At 45.2% G+C, this 19,006-nt stretch overlaps 1 protein-coding gene across 4 annotated transcripts in view; it reads left to right on the top strand.

Annotated features, from left to right (window-relative positions):
- LOC143767208 (uncharacterized) overlaps window positions 1-19,006 on the top strand; it is a 521,413-nt gene that overhangs the window by 428,417 nt on the left and 73,990 nt on the right. For all 4 annotated transcript variants that reach the window (XM_077255348.1, XM_077255347.1, XM_077255350.1 and 1 more), the window contains 5 exons: window positions 1,210-1,356; window positions 1,486-1,665; window positions 1,749-1,872; window positions 1,956-2,050; window positions 3,874-3,964. In XM_077255348.1, the coding sequence (XP_077111463.1) occupies window positions 1,210-1,356; window positions 1,486-1,665; window positions 1,749-1,872; window positions 1,956-2,050; window positions 3,874-3,964 (637 nt within the window). The remainder of the gene's footprint in view (window positions 1-1,209; window positions 1,357-1,485; window positions 1,666-1,748; window positions 1,873-1,955; window positions 2,051-3,873; window positions 3,965-19,006) is intronic.

Raw genomic sequence — 19,006 nt, 5'->3', positions numbered from 1 at the left:
CGACCATGCGTGCTGCAGCTGAAACTCCACTATTGCCGGCTGCTGCTCCCACAGTCCCTCCAGCATATGCAAGGAGGAGTTCCACCTTGTTGATACGTCGCATATGAGGCAGTGACCAGGAAGGCAGAAGTAAAGCTGCAGCGCAGACAGGCAAGCGGCAGCAGGGTGAGAACGCCAGAAGCGCACACAGACGGCCCACACTTTCAGTAGCAGCTCTGAAATATCAGGGTAATATGTAAGGAAGCTCTGCATCACCAAATACAGTGCAGGCACCCAGCAAGGGATGTGCATCAAACCAGCAAGGCCCAGAGCTGCTATGAGACTGTCCATTATCGCACACCACCAGACAGGGCTTGAGGTTTTTGCGGCATCAACCACTGATCTGTCTGCTGTTTGATCCCCTATCACAACTCCTGCGTGGTGTGGAATCTTTCCCCCAAACAGGTGAGTTTCAGAACAGCTTTCTGTTTCCCACTGTTGGTGGTGCAGGTGTTGGGCTGATAGGATGAGGAAGCCGAGTAGGAGGAAGAGGCAAAATGGACAAAAAAAGATCCAACAATCTTCGGTGGTAGGACATGCGCCAGAACGCCTTGTGCCTCAGGCCCAGCCACTAGCACATTTACCCAGTGGGAAATATAATGTCTCTGGCCATGTTTACTGGTCCACGTATCTGTTATGTGGACCTTGCCACTGATCTGGGAACCACGTACAGTGGGACAGCCACCACCATCAATTTTTTAAAACTGTTCATTTCCACCATCTGGAATGGCAGCATTTCAAAGGTTAGGAATTTTGAAATGCTGTCATTCAGGACCTGAGCTAGTGGGTAGATAGGAGGGTACTTTCACTCTCTCTCCAGTGTTTGGGGGATGGACAGCTGAATGCTTCCATGGGACAGAGTGGAGATTCTTGGTGACACTGCTGGTGGTTGTGCTGTCACATCCTCTTTGTTGGGAACCAGGTGACCCTATTATTTGTGGAATGGGAGGAAGAGTCTGAGGTAATTTAAATTTTCCTTTTTAGATTTGTCCTGTGTTTTTGGTGCTGGATCGGAGATAAATCTCTGTATGTGACTATAATGGGATTGTGTTATACCGGGGGCAGAACGGGGCCATGACTGGATGTAGTGATCATATGAAGACTGTAAATTCTGCGGAGATTACTTACAAGGGATCTTTTTGATGTTATAGTCACCTTCTCCCCATTCAGGTCCCTACAATATCGGATCCTCTGAGTGGAGATCTTCTATATAAGAAAATTTTCATGAGTGACCCTACAAGGATGGATGACAGGGACAAAATGGTGGAGAGGATATTACACCTCACCCTAGAGATCCTCTTCCATCTTACTGGAGAGGTGAGAGATTCTGTTGACGTCACATTACATCATTCTTATCTAGGGGAATAACAGATGGACAGAACTGGAGAGGTGAGGACTCTGGCAATGTCTGTAGTGAGGTTTATTAATGTCTCTCTCCATAACCAGGATTACACAGTAGTGAAGAAGACCTCTAGTGAGCGCTGTAAGGCCCCTGTGTCTGAGGGATGGGGAAGACCCCTGATCCCAATCACAGGGCCTCCACCTCACCCCCTGATACATGAGGACATCAATGACCAGAAGATCCTAGAACTCGCCTACAAGATGATTGAGCTGCTGACTGGAGAGGTGACACTGCTGGGAATGCTGGGACATTATACAGTAACGCTATGGAGGGTTCGGGGGGATGACTCTGTCATTGTATGTGTCAGGTTCATATAAGGTGTCAGGATGTCACCGTCTATTTCTCCATGGAGGAGTGGGAGTATTTAGAAGGACACAAAGATCTGTACAAGGACATCATGATGGAGGTTCCGCAGCCACTCTCATCACCAGGTAATAGACAGGACTAAATACACACGGCCTATAATTATCTGTATGTAAAGAATGAATTCAGTCCCTGTATGTGTTTCTTTCAGTTCTATCCAGTAAGAGTACAACACTAGAGAGATGTCCCCGTCCTCTTCTTCAACAGGACTGTGAACCAGAAAATCCCAATGATTCTCCTCATCAGGTAGATGGCAAGGTGTCATGAGATCTCCCCTATATGTAGAAGGCTGTGAAGGTCTTGTGTTCAGTCTTGTTTTATCCACCAGTATATGGGAAGAGTCAGACCGCAGTATAACTCGGACGGGGATTGCATCACAATGTTCAAACTGTCCGACAGCTCTCCCGACCCGAGAATGACAGCATGTATTTCTATTCAAATGTCACGCTTGGGCCGCACACCTAATATCGTGCCTCAAGAGCCAACTATGAGCAGTTGGAAATATGCACTACAACTTCAGTCTCTCCCCTGTTCCCAACTGCAGGACTAACCCCTGGAACTCTCTCATGTCCAGCTGCAGGTCTGACCGTCTGTAACTCTTTCCTGCCCACTCTGTAACTCTCCCTGACAGAACATAAAAGTGACTACAGTAAACCTCAGCCTTAACCATATATTTATAGTACTATTTGTGTCCTGTAATTACAGTATATCTAGCGGCATCAAAAATATATCTGTCATAAAGCAATTATCTTCAGGAGGTGCCAGAATCTTCCATTCCTTTACACCAGGAGTATAAGGGTACGTTCACACAGGACTTTTTTGCTGCTTTTTTTTTGCTGCTTTTTTTTATGCTAATTTTCAGCTGTTTATAGGTGCGTTTTTGGTGCGTTTTTTTGGGTGCGTTTTTTGTGCGTTTTTGGTGCGTTTTTTTTCATGCTTTTTTTGTGGTATATGGTGAATCAAACATGTTTGATGACTACACCAAAGACACTCAGTTAGTACTCAAGCACGCAGGTATTTACCTACTACCTGGTCATTTAATTTGTTAGAAAAGGACACCTCACAATGGCTCTTCACACCTGACAATGGCTCACAATGGCTCTTCACACCTCACTACCAGGAACTCCCTCACAATAGATCACAATCAGGACACCTCACAATGGCTCTCCACACCTGACAATGGCTCACAATGGCTCTTCACACCTCACTACCAGGAACTCCCTCACAATAGATCACAATCAGGACACCTCACAATGGCTCTTCACACCTCACAATGGCTCACAATGGCTCTTCACACCTCACTAACCACACCCCTAAGCTCTTGGCTGTGAGATCCCTTCCTGCTGGCCATGATTTTCTGCACAAAAAAAGCAGCAAATAATGCTACATGCGTTTTTTCAGCGTTTTTGCAGCGTTTTTTTCATCACCCATTCAAGTCAATGGGTGAAAAAACGCTGCAAAAACGCAGCAAAAACGCTGAAAGAAGTGACATGCCCTATGTCCAAAAAAAGCAGCAAAGCAGAAAAAACTGATCAAACAAAAAACCAACGTGTGTGCATGAGATTTCTGAAATCTCATAGGCTTTACTGGTACTGTAAAAAGCAGCTGAAAATTAGCATAAAAAAAAGCAGCAAAAAAAAGCAGCAAAAAAGTCCTGTGTGAACGTACCCTAACAGTTAGTTTTCCTTGTTTTCTCGCCTTCACAGTCCTCAGATCTTAGCCCTATAAAGCATCTCTGGGGATAGAGGTAGAATTGGTTTTTCAGAGCATCTCAGCACCTTCATCTAATTTGCGGCAACTGCAAGAACCTATCCCTTTGGCATGGGCGGTATTCCTGGGGAACAATCTCAGCATCTTGTGCAATTTACTATGTGATTAATATCTGAGGTCCTGAAGGGCAAAGAAGATCCTACGTGTTACTAGATGGGTGTCTCTAGTAATGTGGCCAGTCAATGTATGTTTTATACCTGGTGGAGATGACAGGATAAATCTGATCATAGACATTAGATGTTGCCTGGATCTTTTGATCTTCTTCACCTGTCTGTGACTTTTTACAATATTTCTTTCAGGGTGAAGATCTGCCCCATATTGATACAACAGAGACATATGTGAGGGGTGATGAGCGGTGTAAGAAGGAGATTCCTACAGATAACCGCACAGGTGAGTAGTGACCACTAAATACCGAGAAGTCACAGGTTCTAATCAGTCACTGGTTTGTAGAGTAACTTTAGATATTCTGATTTTTTTTTCGGATGTGCTCTAACGGAACTTTTGATGTGGATGTAGGGGCTGAGTCATTATGGGGTTACCAGGGACTATTCTTTTTTTATTTTTACAATGTGCTAATAACTAGCATGCAGGTAGTCGCTTCCTACCTACCTTTTGTGCCTCGTGACTATCTCTACTGACACAAATCAGTAACAGAATGCTTTTACTGGTGATTCAGCTTCTTTCACTCTGCTCTGTTGACAGGGTGTAACTACTGATGTCATGCTGATTGATACTTTCGTTCTGGGAAGTCGGCTGTCAATCACCATATCATCGGAAGTCATGCCTTGTCAACAGAGCAGCCCGGAAGAAGTGCTGCTGAATCCCTGTCAGGAGCAGTCAGTGACCACTCTTAACCAGTGCCGAGTACAGCAGACAGGTTTTTAGGCTTATAGTAAAAAATAGTCTTGGACAATCTCCCTAAGATTGGCACCATGCACACCAGTCTTTAGTGAAGGAGGGCGGTGAGTTAAGTAATGCCGAATTCATTCAGACGTGCACACACTCCTTGTCAGCAGTGCTCTCCTATATGCGCCTCGCTAGAAATGGTACCCAAGTCAAGGAAGAATGGGAACATTTTTGATGGGTGTAATTATGCCCCTAGGAATTAATTTGGTGGGCACCAGCAAGCCTCGCTCATGCTCCACCCACTTTGGCAGACCTTCCTTAAACTAGCTTGAAAATATCAAAAAGTTCTGTAAAGTTTGCGACTTTTCAGTGTTTTTTTTTTCGTTAGTGTTTTGTACGAATGTTGCTCCTCTGCATCCAGAGCACGTTCCTGAGCTGCCGCAGAGGAGATGGCTCTTTACTCACAGTCCTGTCCATCACAGGTCACTGTGCACAATGGATGTCTCCAAGCATATTATGAAGCATGTTGGTGTCGGTGACCTCTGATATGTAAGACAGAAACATTATTAGCCACAGGCTTCACTGCTATGTATGAGAGAATATTCTAAGCTGAAAACCTCAATAGCATTCATCTTTACATGTACCGGTGCATATATACTGGTCTATACAGATATCTCTATATGTCAGTTCATTATAAGATTTAAAAAAAAGCAAAACAATAATTAACATGGCGTACTTTGTGTAATCGTAACAACCTGTACAATACAGCAAACAAATTATTTATGATGATCGAGAAATGCTGTGACTAAAAATGGTTTGTTTTTTTTTAGGCTGCCGTCACACTATCAGTATTTGGTCAGTATTTTACCTCCGCATTTGTAGCCAAAACCAGGAGTGGAACAATTAGAGGAAAAGTATAATAGAAACATATGCACCACTTCTGCATTTATCACCCACTCCAGGTTTTGGCTTACAAATACTGATGTAAAATACTGACCAAATACTGCTAGTGTGACGGCATCCTTATACATGTCAATTTGGATAACTATAAAATAAGAACATCATGCTCAACTTTGTTTTCTAAATTGGACACAGCTGAACCCAGAAGGACCCCAATGTTCTTATTGTATCTTCATCTGAGATCTGTGTGTCATCTGCTGTTTGTTCTTCACTGAGCAGGTGATAGATGAAGTGTAAAGTTTCTGCTCACTAGGTTGCGCTTCAGGTAGGCACAGGAAGTCGTTTAAGTAAAACATCTAGGCTGGTTTATTAAGGCTCCGCTAACCATGCCACCAGGATAGAAAATAAACAGCATATCCGTGCAGGCAAAACAAAGTGAGCAGTCCAAATAGCAGCACTTTAGTGATATTCTAGGAGTGACTGTGGCTAATTCTGGCCCCGACTATGCTTAGATGGCTTCACTAATCCTGGCATCATGGATCATGTCATCCAAGTAAGCTGTTGCATATATATTGTGGGGAGCTAGGATTCTGTCTGTGTCTCTCTAGAAGGTGGCTGGATCTCAATCAAACCCAAATTGCAACCTGACATTCTGGAAATAACCATCTTGCATTGAAAAGACCATCTTTTCCTTGGTCTCTTTGGACAAGGAAATCTGCCAATACCCTTTTGTGAGGTCCAGAGTAGTAATGTATCGGGCTGGCCCTGCCCTTTAAATAAGCTCGTCGACATGGGGCATTGGATATCTTTCAAATTTAGAAACTTCATTGAGCTTCTGGTTTTCATTGCGTTCTCCATCTGGTTTCGGTACCAAGACTATGGTACTAGACCAGGCACTCTTCAATGACTCCTAGGTTTAATCCCTTAACCCCCAAAGTTTTTTCAGGTTTACGTTATCGTTTTTCCCTCCCCTCCTTCCCAGATAATGGGAAAAAACTCCAAGCGCAGTGAAATTGCAAAAAAACTGCAATCCCACAGTTTTTTATTTGGCTTTTTTTCAAGGTTCACTATATGTTAAAACTGACCTGCCATTATGATTCTCCAGGTTATTTGATCCCCCGTTATTGCATTTTTTTTTTTGTGTAAATCAAGTTTATTAGGTTGTAAATAAGCATATACAAGAATCAAAACAATAAATTATAATTATATTCACTTATAATGGGGTAAAGTGAATGTGATAGATAACTTTACTTGGAATCAAAGAAAAAAATGTCTCTTACATTTTGAAGATATAAGTATGACTGTCTCTTAAAGAGAGTTGGGTTTGAGAACGAAATATTGTATAATCTGTCTTATAAACATATTACTTTTAGCTACTTTTAAAAAATATACAGTGAGAAAGAAAGGGAAAGAAGAAGAGAAGAAAAAAAAAAAAAAAAAAAAAAGGAGGGGGAGGGAGGGAGAGTGGGTGTGGGGGATGGAAAATGGGAAAGAGGGGTTAGAGGACCTGAAATGTAAGTCTGGGATCTAGTCCAGATAAACTTGGTTGCATGGTTTGTAGCATTACATTATTTCTCTCTTTCTCGATAAAATTTATGTATCAAGGCTCCAACGGTCCCGATTAAGTTAACTAGCAAGCCAACCCTTCAACTCTTTAGTCTCTCTAAAGATAATCCAGGGAGACCAAGTATTCAATACTTTATCTAGGGTTCCAGTGTCTTGACCAATCAGTTGCTCCATTCTAAAAATATGATTGAGTTCTGTAACAAACTCGACACGTGTGGGATATTTTGCTTGTTTCCAATAACGGGGGATCAAATTACGAGCTGCCGTTAGAAAATGCCGCAACAGGCTCTTCTTGAATCTAGCGATAGAAAAATTACATATAGATAATAATGCTAGTTCCAATGTAGGTTGTAATTTGTGGAGAGACATTTTATTGTGAAGTTCAAAGACCCCCTCCCAGAAGCTGTGAATAGGTGGACAGGACCACCAGATGTGCGAGTATGTTCCCCTATCTCCCCAACATCTCCAGCAAATATCAGGAGTGGTGGGAAACATAATATGAATACTTGATGGGCATCTGTACCACCTAGATAAAAGTCTATAACTTCTTTCCTGATAGTCCGAGCACAATGAAGATCTAAAAGTAAAGAGGAGACTTTTGCAACGGTCTTCCAGGGTTAGTGGTTTACCTAATTCATTTTCCCATTTAGAGAAAAATATATTGGAGTCAGTTGAGGTTAGTTGGTGGTCTAAGAACATTTTATATAATGCTGATACTGTGTGAGGCAAAGGGCCTCCACCCAGGCACGCAGACTCAAAGGGGGTGTTGTCTATAGATGTCAGTCCGTCCCGACAGTTCTGAGAGGTAGCTTTTAATTTGTTTATGGAAAAACCAAGAACCCCGTGGAGGTTCAACTCCAGCATAAATCTCTTGTAGGGATTTTATCGAGGTCCGGTCAATGTAGTCGTGGGCTATTGGATAGTTATCTTTATGTTTATGTAAAAAATTTATCCTACCAAGGCCCGCTGGAAAGTCAGGGTTATCAGAGAGTGGAGTCAGTGGTCCTGGTATAGAAGAAGTGATAAATTTATGATTACCGTATTTAATAAATAATATGAGATTTCTCGTAAGAAAGGGTAGATCACTTAGTTGAGTGCGTTTGGATCCCTCCCTCCAAATCTGGGCTATGGGATTATGGTCTGAGAGCCTCATCTCCAGACCAACCCATTTTTTATTGAGTTTGTGGTGAAATAGATCTAGAACACAAGTTCCAAGAGATGCACTTTTGTAGAATGAAAAGTCTGGGAGACCCAGCCCCCCGGTTTGTTTAGTTCTGCTCAGGAGCTGATATGCCAAGCGCGGACGCCCTCCTGACCAAATGAATCTTGTTATTGCCATCTTAAGTCTGGAGAAAAAGGAAGCTGGTAGAAATAGTGGAATGGTCTGGAAGAAGTAAAGAAGGCGCGGTAATAAATCCATTTTAATAGCGTTAATTCTCCCCAGCCATGATAAATTTAGTTTGTTCCATCTCTCCAGGTCAAGTTCTACTCTGTTTAGGGCTGTTTTATAATTAGCATCATATAATTGTTGTGATCTAGCAGTCAGTCTTATGCCCAAATAGGCCAGGGAGTCAGACCGCCATCTGAATGGAAAGGAGGAGCTTAACTGTGAGACTAAAGCGGGTGGCAGTGAAACGTTTAACATTTCAGACTTATGCGTATTAATTTTAAAGTTACTTAGTGCGCCAAAACTGTGTAATTCTGATAAAATATTGGGCAAACTAGTGATGGGGGAGGTAACATACATAAGTACATCATCCGCAAATAATGCAAGTTTGTGTTCTTCTGATTGGATTCGTATGCCTGCTATAGATGGGTTGTTACGAATAGCTGTTGCTAAGTGTTCCATAGTTAGTATGTATAGCAGGGGTGACAGGGGGCATCCCTGCCTTGTGCCGTTTTGTATATGAAAAGGGTCCGACAGCGAGCCATTCACCCTTACCCGAGCAGAAGGAAATTCGTAGAGGGCCCTAATACTCCATAACGCCCTTTTCTGTAGGCCAATTCCCTCTAAAGTTTGATACATGAAATCCCATCCCACTCTATCGAAAGCTTTTTCTGCATCAATCAATAAGATACATAATGGGTCACCCTTTCGGTTTGCATTATCGATCAGAGAAATAGATCTGATAGTGTTATCTCTTGCCTCCCTTCCTGGAACAAAACCCACTTGGTCTTGATTAATTAGGTAGGGCAAGAGGCTATTAAGTCTTTTTGAAATCATTTTAGCGTAAATTTTCATATCTACGTTTATGAGGGAGATAGGGCGGTAATTGCTACAGAGGGATGGATCTTTTCCGGGTTTTGGTGTAACTGTGATATGGGCGGTTAGGGCTTGTGAGGAAAAGGAACCTCCCGAGGAAACAAAGTTGCATGCTGTAAGAAATGGAGGGCCCAATAGGTCCAGAAACTGTTTGTAAAAAGCTGCTGTGTATCCGTCTGGACCTGGGCTTTTGCCCATTTTTAGGTCTCCGACCACAGAGGAGATCTCCTCTAAAGAGAATTCCCTTTCCAGATCAGCCAAGGTTTCCTCGGAGATCGTGGGTAGTTTATTTTGCTGAATATAGGATTTGATTTTCCCTTGCAATGTATGGGCGGGGAGATCCCTATATTGGCCATTTATATTATAAAGGGACTTATAGTAATCATAAAAACTGGACAGGATATCTTTGGAGCTATGTACTTTTTTGCCCTTAGCGTTTTTAATGTATGGGATATATGTTTGTGGGCCCCGTGGGTGTAGAGCCCTCGCCAGGAATTTACCGCTCTTGTTCCCAAAGTGATAAAAACGACTTCTGACTCTTTCCCTATAACAACGAGATTTCTGGTCTAAGATTGTGAGGAGTTTCTGCCTAGCTGTGGATAGGTTTGATAAAGTATGTGGGGAAAGATCTTTTTTATGTTGCGTCTCCAGTTTGTGTATCTGTGCGGAAAGGTCAGTAATGTCTGTCAGGCGTTCCCTCTTGAGACGTGCACCTTGCGAGATCAGCTCCCCCCCGTATGACGCTCTTCAGTGCCTCCCATTGCACGGAGGGGGAAGTCGGGTCTCCAGCATGGTCCGCCACAAAGTCCTCCACAGAGCGCCTCACCGCAGCAATGCATATCTGGTCCTGCAGTAAGCTTTCATTTAACCGCCAAGAGAATCCAGCTCTCGCAGTGGAGTCAAGCCGAAACGAAAAATAAATGGGCGCGTGGTCAGACCACAGCACAGACCCGATCCCCGCCCCCGCACCAGAGTCCAGCAAGCTATGGGATATGAAAAAATAATCAATTCTACTGTATGTGGAGTGAACTTGTGAATAAAAACTAAAGTCTTTCGTGCCGGGTGGAGAACCCTCCACACATCCACCAAGCGTAGATCGTGCAACTGCCTCTTAACCTTTTTTATAGAGGTCAGAGGGTAAGAAGTTCTACCCGACGAGACATCCACTAGGGGATCCATTGGGAGATTAAAGTTGCCTCCAAGAACTATCGGCAATGCCCCTGCAAATTTTTCTAAGAGTTGTTTATAAATGTAACCAAATTTCTGCTGGCCCTGGTTGGGGAAATAGACATTTGCTAGGATAATAGTGCGTGTCCCCAGGGCCATCTTCAAGAAAAGATATCTACCCTCTGTGTCTATTAGTGAATCAAGGATCTCTGGTTGAAAGGATCTATGAAAGCCTATAGAGACTCCTTTAGATTTGGAGCAAGGATTGGTACTATGGAACCATTTTGGATAGTAATAAGAGGAACAATTAGGGGTCATCCCGGTTTTAAAATGCGTCTCCTGGAGCATCAGGACTGAGATATGTTGTTTGTGGTTGGAATACATGACTTGCCTCCTTTTCTCGGGCACGTTTAAACCTTTAACATTATGGGAGCAGAATTTAATTCTAGCCATAACTAGTGTTAGTTTCAATGAGCTGGTAGTATGGGCTTCTGGACCAGAACCTATGAAGGATTTTGTATGCCTGCTGGGATAGGGGTAGGACAGAAGGGTGAGGAAAGGAGGGTAGGAAGGAAAAAAGGAAAGGGCAAGTAAAAAGAAAGTAGAAGAAAAGGATTAAGCGTGTGGTGAGTAAACACCAAGATTGAGAACGAGAAATCATTATGTGGTCACTTGGCGGGAAGTCACCAAGTACAACAGCAATCGGGGTGGAAAGAAGCCAGAGATGAGAACCGACTCCTGCTCGCCACCCCCACAACCTAAACAATAATATGTTGAACCAAACTTTGTTAACTAGTATCCGGTCTAGGCCGATCTAAATCTAAAATTTAAATTTTAACAGTAAAAACAGTTGAACACATAAATAAATCAGTCATTCTTCAAAATTATCCCAGCGGTGGATACCGGGTCCACGTGGCAGCAAGGAATATGTTCCTTATGGTGAGTCATAAATGGCTGAGGGTTTAATCAGCCTAAAAAAAGCAAGCGAAGAAGAAACACATATAGACCTGCCATTAGGCACATTTAAATTAGTGCAAATATATCAATACACTCCACAAGACAAGAGAGGGTCCAAGGAGAGATGTGCTCCCCTCACGGCGGAGTCGAGGGAGGACCGCCCCTCCCGTGTTGTTTAGTGCGCTGCACCTTTAGCCATCTAGGGGGGATATCTGGGAGTTGGGGAAGATGAGGCCACTCGGGAAGATCAGTCATTGGTAATTCAAAAGTGCCCAGAAAGTTAGCTAGATCGCTTAGATTACGAAAGATGGCCGTCTTCCCCCCTTTAAAGGCTATCAGTTGAAACGGAAATCCCCATCTGTAAGTGATATCTTTGTCTCTTAGAAGGGATAGCAGAGGTCGCAGCGCCCTCCTGAGTTGTAAGGTGCGTCTTGAGAGATCTGATAGTAGTAGAATCCGAGTTCCACAATAGTTGATTGTATCCCTCTGTCTGGCGGCCATCATAATGGACTCTTTGATTTTATAGTAATGTACCCTGCATATGACATCTCTGGGTCTTGATTCAGAAGATGGTTTAGGACCAAGCGATCTGTGTATACGATCAAACTCTATGGACCCTGCTCCTTCATCATTTAATAATTCAAGAAACAGTTTTTGCACTGTGGAATCTAAATCAGATGTGCCCACAGACTCAGGAAGACCACGTATTCTGATGTTGTTTCGGTTTTCCAAATCCTCCATTCCGGTCGCCATCTCCTCTAGTCGCAGTGTGTGGTTGGTAATGACCTCCCTGTGGGTTTGTAGTTCCTGCAAAATGGACTCCTGAGTCTTTTCTATGTCCTCAACTCGGGACGTGAATTCCGATTTCAATGCATGGAGCTCTTTTTTATATGAATTCTCTATGCGGCAGGCGAAAGCTTCCAGGTCTTTTTTGGTGGGGAGTGTTCTGATAAATTTGTTAAGATCGCTGTCGGCCATACCGTCTAATGAGTCATTATTATCTTCCCCATCATCTGTCATTCTGTCAGGGGAGCTCTTAGAGGCTGGTGAATCTCTCGATAGGGAGTTGTCATTTATCACCTTAGCGGAGGACATGGATCTGGTGTTCCTATGTTGGTTGCTTGTATTCAAAAAGCGATCCATATTGTCAGGGTGGAAGCTAGAATCAGGCCGCTTTTTAGATCTGCCCATATATCTCAGTAGGTTTGGTGGTTAGTGTATGGCTGTGGGGGGGAAACAGCGAGGCAAGCCTGTCTACATTAGACAGCCGGCTCTTTCCTCAGCAACCGTCACTCCCCTATTTTATCTCCAGAGTGGTAGGGGGGCAGCCTAGTATCTTATGGGCTGTGATTAGGGCTGTAGAAGCAGCGTCACTGTCAGTGTCAATGTGCTTTGTGACTGCCTTTTTTGGCGCCAAAAGGAGAGTGTGGAGGGGAATCCAAGCTGAGCCCCCCGCAGTCCTTGGCTGCTCCAGATCACCTCACCAGGTCAGATCAGGTGTGCACAGTATTGGGGGGACACGAGGGGACGATGGAGAAAGCAGGGACGTGTTGTTTGCGGCCCGTGCTGTGAGTCTATCTGTTCCCCACGGCTCCAGCCACAAGATGGCCGCCACTGTGACACGTGTCTTCTCCCTGCACCGCTGGCGCTCCCACACTCACCGGTGTCTCCGTGACGCTGCGCCGCGGTCTCCCTCCTTGCCCCGCGTCCCGGCTCCGGCTCAGCGCTCCTGTCAACTGCTGTCGCTGGCCAGCTCTCCTCCCCGGCTCCGCGGGGAAGCGGCAGGGGAGGTCGCAATGGCGATGGCGTCCTCCTGCTTTTCAGCTTCGGGCACCGTCTCGCGCCCCTCCGTCTCCGGGACTCCCCTGGCACAGCACCCAGGAGGCACAAGGTGAGGGGGGTCTCTGGGCACCCGTTCCGGTGGTCCTGGGGAGGGATTTTATAGTTAATTTGGGGCTTTTAGTAGACGTCTGGAGGAGCTCCTGTGGGACACGTCTGTTCAGCTCCAGGTCCAAGCCACACCCCCCAAAATCTCCCGTTATTGCATTTTAATGCACTGTCACAACGACCAAAAAAACCTGATTTTGGATTTTTTTTTCTCGCTATGCCGTTTAGCAATCAGAGTAATCCTTTTTTTTTTTTTTATTTAATTGATCGTTCGATTCTGAACACGGTGATACCAAATATGTGTAGGTTTGAGATAGAGATAGAGAGAGATATATATATATATATATATATATATATATATATCTCTTTATAGCTTTATTTTGAATGGGGCAAAAGGGGGGTGATTTGAACATTATTATTTTTTTTTTTTACTTTTGCCATGCTTCAATAGCCTCCATGGGAGGCAAGAAGCTGGCATAGCCTGATCTGCTCTGCAACATAGGAGCGATGTTCAGATAGCTCCTATGTAGTAGAATTGCTGAGTTTCTATGAGCGCCGACCACAGGGTGGTGCTCACAGCAATTTGGCATCAACAACCATAGAGGTCTTCAGGAGACCTCTTGTCGCTATGCCAATGCACCGCCGACCCCCGATCATGTGACGGGGGTCAGCTGTGCGCGCATTTCCGGCCCGATGGCCGGAAGCGCTTGTTAAATGCCGCGGTAAGTTTGACAGCGGCATTTAACTAGTTAATAGCGGCAGGTGGATCGCGATTTCCACCTGCCGCTATTGCGTGCACGTCAGCTGTACAAAACAGCTGACATGTTCCCGGCTTTGATGCGGGCTCACCGCTGGATCCTGCATCAAAGCAGCGGATCTGCCATCGGACGTACTATTCCGTTCGATGGCAGAAAGTGGTTAGAAGCCCCTTCACCTCCTTCAAGAGTACCTCCCAGCGAGGTTCGGTATTCCTATATGGCTTCACCCAGACATGAGGCTCAGTGAAGACTTTATGTTCTAATACATGATTACAAGCCGGCAACTCAGCAAACAGGTCTCTTTTACCAATTAAGCAATTCTTTGCACTGCTTCTTTTGGCCACGTGATATCTTCCTTGTTGGCTTTGTACTTGGGCATCAGGTCTCTCTCTCCTTGATCAGGTTGACATGGTGCACTTGATAGGGCTTCGTTGTCCCTAGTTGGTGGACGTTGTAGTTGACGTCACCAACATTTTTGACCATTTTGTAGGGGCCCTGCCTCTTGGCCAGAAATATACACTCCACTATGGGTACCAGCGAGAGTACCCAATCCCATCCCCAGCGCTGAACTGTCTCACCTTTGCCAACCGATTTCTATACCCTTGACTAGTCCTCTTATGCTTGGAAGAGGTGCTCTCTCACAGTGGGCATCACTTAAGCAATCCGTTCTTGCATTTGGGCCACATGCTCGATTACGCTTCGGTAGGGTGTAACCTCTGCTTCCCTGGTGTCCTTCACTATATTTGTGAGTCCATGGGGGTGTCGGCCATATAGCAGCTCAAATGGAGAAAACCCTTAAGGGGACTGGGGAACTTCTCTGATGAAGAACAGCAAATACGGGAGTAAACAGTTCCAATCTCAGCTGTCCTCTTCTACAACCTGTTTTGGCATGGACTTCTAAGCTTTGTTAAACCTTTTTATGAGACTGTTTATCTGCGGGTGGTACACTGAGGTCCTGTGTTGTGTGATCTGCAGGGCTTTGCACAACTCTCTCATGAATTTTGATAACAACTGAGTCCCTTGGTCCATCTGCATCTCTTTCAGCAGTCCCATTTGGGAAGGCATATGGACCAGCATTTGGGCTACACTGTTAACGGATGAGTTTCCGAATGGTATCAGGTGACCTCACTTGCCCAAAACAGGCAAATTCCAGACCTATTATAACAGTGTGTAAAAGGTCTTTGACTACTCTCTTGGGAGTATGTGCCACAGTTAACTCTGTGGCCTAGTGGTCATAGACACAGTCTTTAGCATCCTCATGGATACAGCCGATGCCCACCATCTTTCCAGGAATCAGCCGATGAGGAAATGTGGTCCTCATTTATGTTAGCAATCTTCCCAAGTCCAACAGACCAGTCACTAACACTCCATTCACTGATACGGGACATGCCTGCAGCCCCTCGCCGGGTTGAGGTTTAAGGCTGTGCCCACGTTGCGTTTAAGCGGTTTTGCCTCAATTTTCCGCTGCGGAAACGCTTAAAAAAAAAAAAGCTTACAAACAGCATCCCATTACTTTCTAATGAATTCTGAAATTGATGTGCCCATGCTGCATTTTTTACTGCAGCGGAAACGCATCGCGGAAAAAAAAAAAGCAGCACGTTCATTATTTTTACGGAATTGCGGCAATTCCATAGACATGCATTAGAAAAACGTAAAGAAATCTCATTAGAAAAAAAAAAAGCATGCATAACGTGTTAATTACTTGTCAAAAACGCGTATAAGTCCACATGTATTTTTCCTGCCAAGGGTATGCAGACTTGAAGCAGAAAATTCTGCTTCTATTCTGCAACGTGGGCACATTGCCTAACACTGCAGGCAGGATATGCATAATACAAGCAGCACTGACTGATGCTGCAGTCAATTGCCTTAGTGGTCATGGGGTAACGGTTGGCTATGTGACTCGGGGCGTGACACCTCCAACAAATCACATTTGTGTTAGAATCCGCAGCGTTTAATCCGCATACGCAAGTGCAGGAAAAAACGCATAGAAACACGTACAAACGCTGCGTGTTTTAGACTCATGCGGGAACGCTTTTATTTCAACCTGGATTTGAGCATCAAGCTGTTTCTTACCTGTGCATTTGCTTGGGAGCAACACAGAAATCGCGAAAGATGGAGAAGGAGACGGCGTAGGCATTTTTGGAGACACCCCATTATCGAACTACATGAGAGCCGTGGAGCCTATCACACGCTATATGGCGAGCTTAATGCCAACCTGGACAAATTCCCGGAATATACAAGGATGTTGCAAGACTCTTTCCGGGATTTGCTTGCTCGTGTCCAAGGAGCCATACGGAGACAGGACACCCAGCTCCGTAGAGCGATTCCACCAGAAGAACGTCTGCTGGTTACATTAAGGTACGTAACAATTCTAAACACATGCCATTCCTAATTTTGGTTGTTCTGACATGTATTCTTTGTATTTTCCTTTGTCTTTAGCAGAACAACACCATAAATAGAATTGATTGTAATTTTTTTTTTTTTTTAATTTTCTTCCAGATTTCTGGCAACCGGAGAGAGTTTATCATCCCTCCACTTCCAATACCGGCTTGGAATTTCCACCCTGTCCGGAATAGTTGCGGACACCTGCCGGGCTTTGTGGAATGTTCTCCGGGATGAGTTTATACCCCTACCCACCGCGGACATGTGGATTGAAATTGCTGAAAAATTCTGGAGTGTGTGTCATTTCCCCAACTGTTTGGGAGCGGTGGATGGAAAGCACATCCGCATTATCAAGCCAGCCAGAACAGGATCGGAGTACTTCAATTATAAAAAATATTTCTCTGTTGTGCTCATGGCAATAGCCGATGCGGACTGTCGCTTCATCGCCGTGGACATTGGAGCTTTTGGCCGTGGCAACGATTCCCAGACTTTTAAGAACTCTGATATAGGCCGCCGTGTGTATGGCAAAAATTTTAATTTTCCACGGTCACGACCTCTCCCCAACACTCAAGGTCTATCAATGCCATTTGTTATGGTTGTGGATGAGGCCTTTCAGATGTGTGAAAACCTACTGAAGCCATATTCCAGTCGGGACTTGAACCACACTAAAATGATCTTTAACTACAGACTGACCAGGGCCCGAAGAACAGTAGAGTGTACTTTTGGCATTCTTGTCTTAAAATGGCGCATTCTTGCAACAGCCATTAATCTAAAAATGGAGAGAATCGATGAGGTGGTCAAAGCCTGTGTGGTTCTCCACAATTACATAATGGCTAAGGAGCGACCCACCATTGAACTGGATGAACCAGTTGCAAACCCATTGCTACCTTTTTTGATTCTGATATTGGACGTGTGGCATGGCAGGACAGTATAGTGTAAAATGTCCTGTTGGGTTCGGGTCTGTACCTGTTATGTTTAAAATGTTACTAATATTTTACCCTTTGCCACAACAGCACCCACTTTGAGAGAGGGACCCGCCCATAGGAACAGGAAACCTACAGAGACAAAAGGGCAGCCCCCCTCTCCTCAGTTGGTTTCCTGTTCCTATCGGAAATCCCGGGATTCCTACAGAGGAGGTGGTTGGAGCACGTCCAGGATTACCTGAGGCCTTTGCACCCGCCTGTGTGATCCTGTGGGGACAGCAGGGGCTGCGGCATCAGAAGCAGCGGCGGGGGAGTCACTGCATGCATCCTCCCCCTCGTCTGGTACTATCCGGCAGGTTCCGGGCGATGGAGTCCGGCCTATGGAGGAGCCAGGTGTGGAGAGATCGTCGGCCGCCAGCGACGCTGTAAGAGGTGGCGGCGGCTGCATCTCGCGGGTAAGTCCGCGCTGATTCATTGAACCGGAAGTGATTGGTACACTTCCGGGTCGCGGCAGGAGCGCTCCTGTGTGGGGGAAAAAAAAAAAAAGAAAAGACCGCGCTTTACAAATACAGGCCGGGGACGCTGAGCTAATCGCTCACCATGCTTTCCCCGGCACATGAGGAGCTTCCACCAGCGGTGGCTGATAGCGCTGAGAAGAGTAGCGCTAGATCGTCAGCAAAGAGGAGTGGTCGTTCCATGCCAGGATCTGACACTCACACCAGGAGTAAGACGAGGAGTAGAGATGCAGATCTACTCACACCCCACACAGCGGCTTCACCTCCAAGACCGGTATGATGATAGCTTCACTGGGTGAGTGTCTATAATCCTCTACCTATAAGCTGATCCCTTCCTTCTCTGCCTCTCCCCTTAGGCTAAGAAGACCAGTAAATCTAAGCATAAGCAGTGTGCCCTGTGTATGCAACCCCTGCCCGACACGTATCCCAAGAGGTTGTGTCAGACCTGTATAAAACAGACTTTACAGGATGAGGCAGCTGTTACTGCCACAAACATCCGATCCATAATAAGACCGGAGATCCAGTCTCTCGGATCAAAATCTCTAAAAAAAACATGGAAGTAAGCGCCTCTCTCCCGTCTCCAGTTCAGAGTCTGAAGAGGGCCTAATCCGATCCTCCAATACCTCAGGATCATCCCCCCAGCTCTTCTGAGGATGAAGGCGGAGCATGTTTTCCTGTTGACAGCATAGACAACCTTGTAAAGTCCGTTAGGAACACTGTGGGGTGTCCGGATACTAAGGAGGTCAAGTCGGTTCAGGATATAATGTTTGCTGGACTAGGCCAGAAAAAACAGCGTGTCTTCCTGGTCATTACCGCTATTAAGGACCTTGTTAGGAGGGAATGGGACAAACAGGGAAAAGGGTTTCTCCCATCATCTTCTAAAAGGCGTTACCCCTTTAGTGATGAGGATTTGGCGGTATGGTCCAAGGTCCCTAAAGTGGATGCGGCGGTGGCATCAACCTCAAAACAATCTTCCCTTCCGGTAGAGGACGCAGGAGTTTTACTAGATCCCCTAGATCGTAAAACGGAAGCTCTCCTCAAGAGATCTTGGGAGACAAACACAGGAGCCTTTAAGCCAGCAATTTTGGGCACGTGCACAGCTAGGTCTCTACTAGTCTGGGTAGACCAGCTGGAGCAGAAAGTAAAAGGCAAGGTCACGAGAGAAATTCTCCAAACTGTGCCACTGATTAGGAGTGCTGCAGCATTTTTCGCCGACGCTTCAGCGGACTCCCTCCGTTTGGCAGCGAGGTCAGCAGGTCTGGTCAACG

Source organism: Ranitomeya variabilis, chromosome 4 (genome assembly GCF_051348905.1).
Source record: "Ranitomeya variabilis isolate aRanVar5 chromosome 4, aRanVar5.hap1, whole genome shotgun sequence".
In the NCBI taxonomy this organism is placed as follows: domain Eukaryota; kingdom Metazoa; phylum Chordata; class Amphibia; order Anura; family Dendrobatidae; genus Ranitomeya; species Ranitomeya variabilis.
This window is presented reverse-complemented; position numbering and strand designations above follow the sequence as displayed.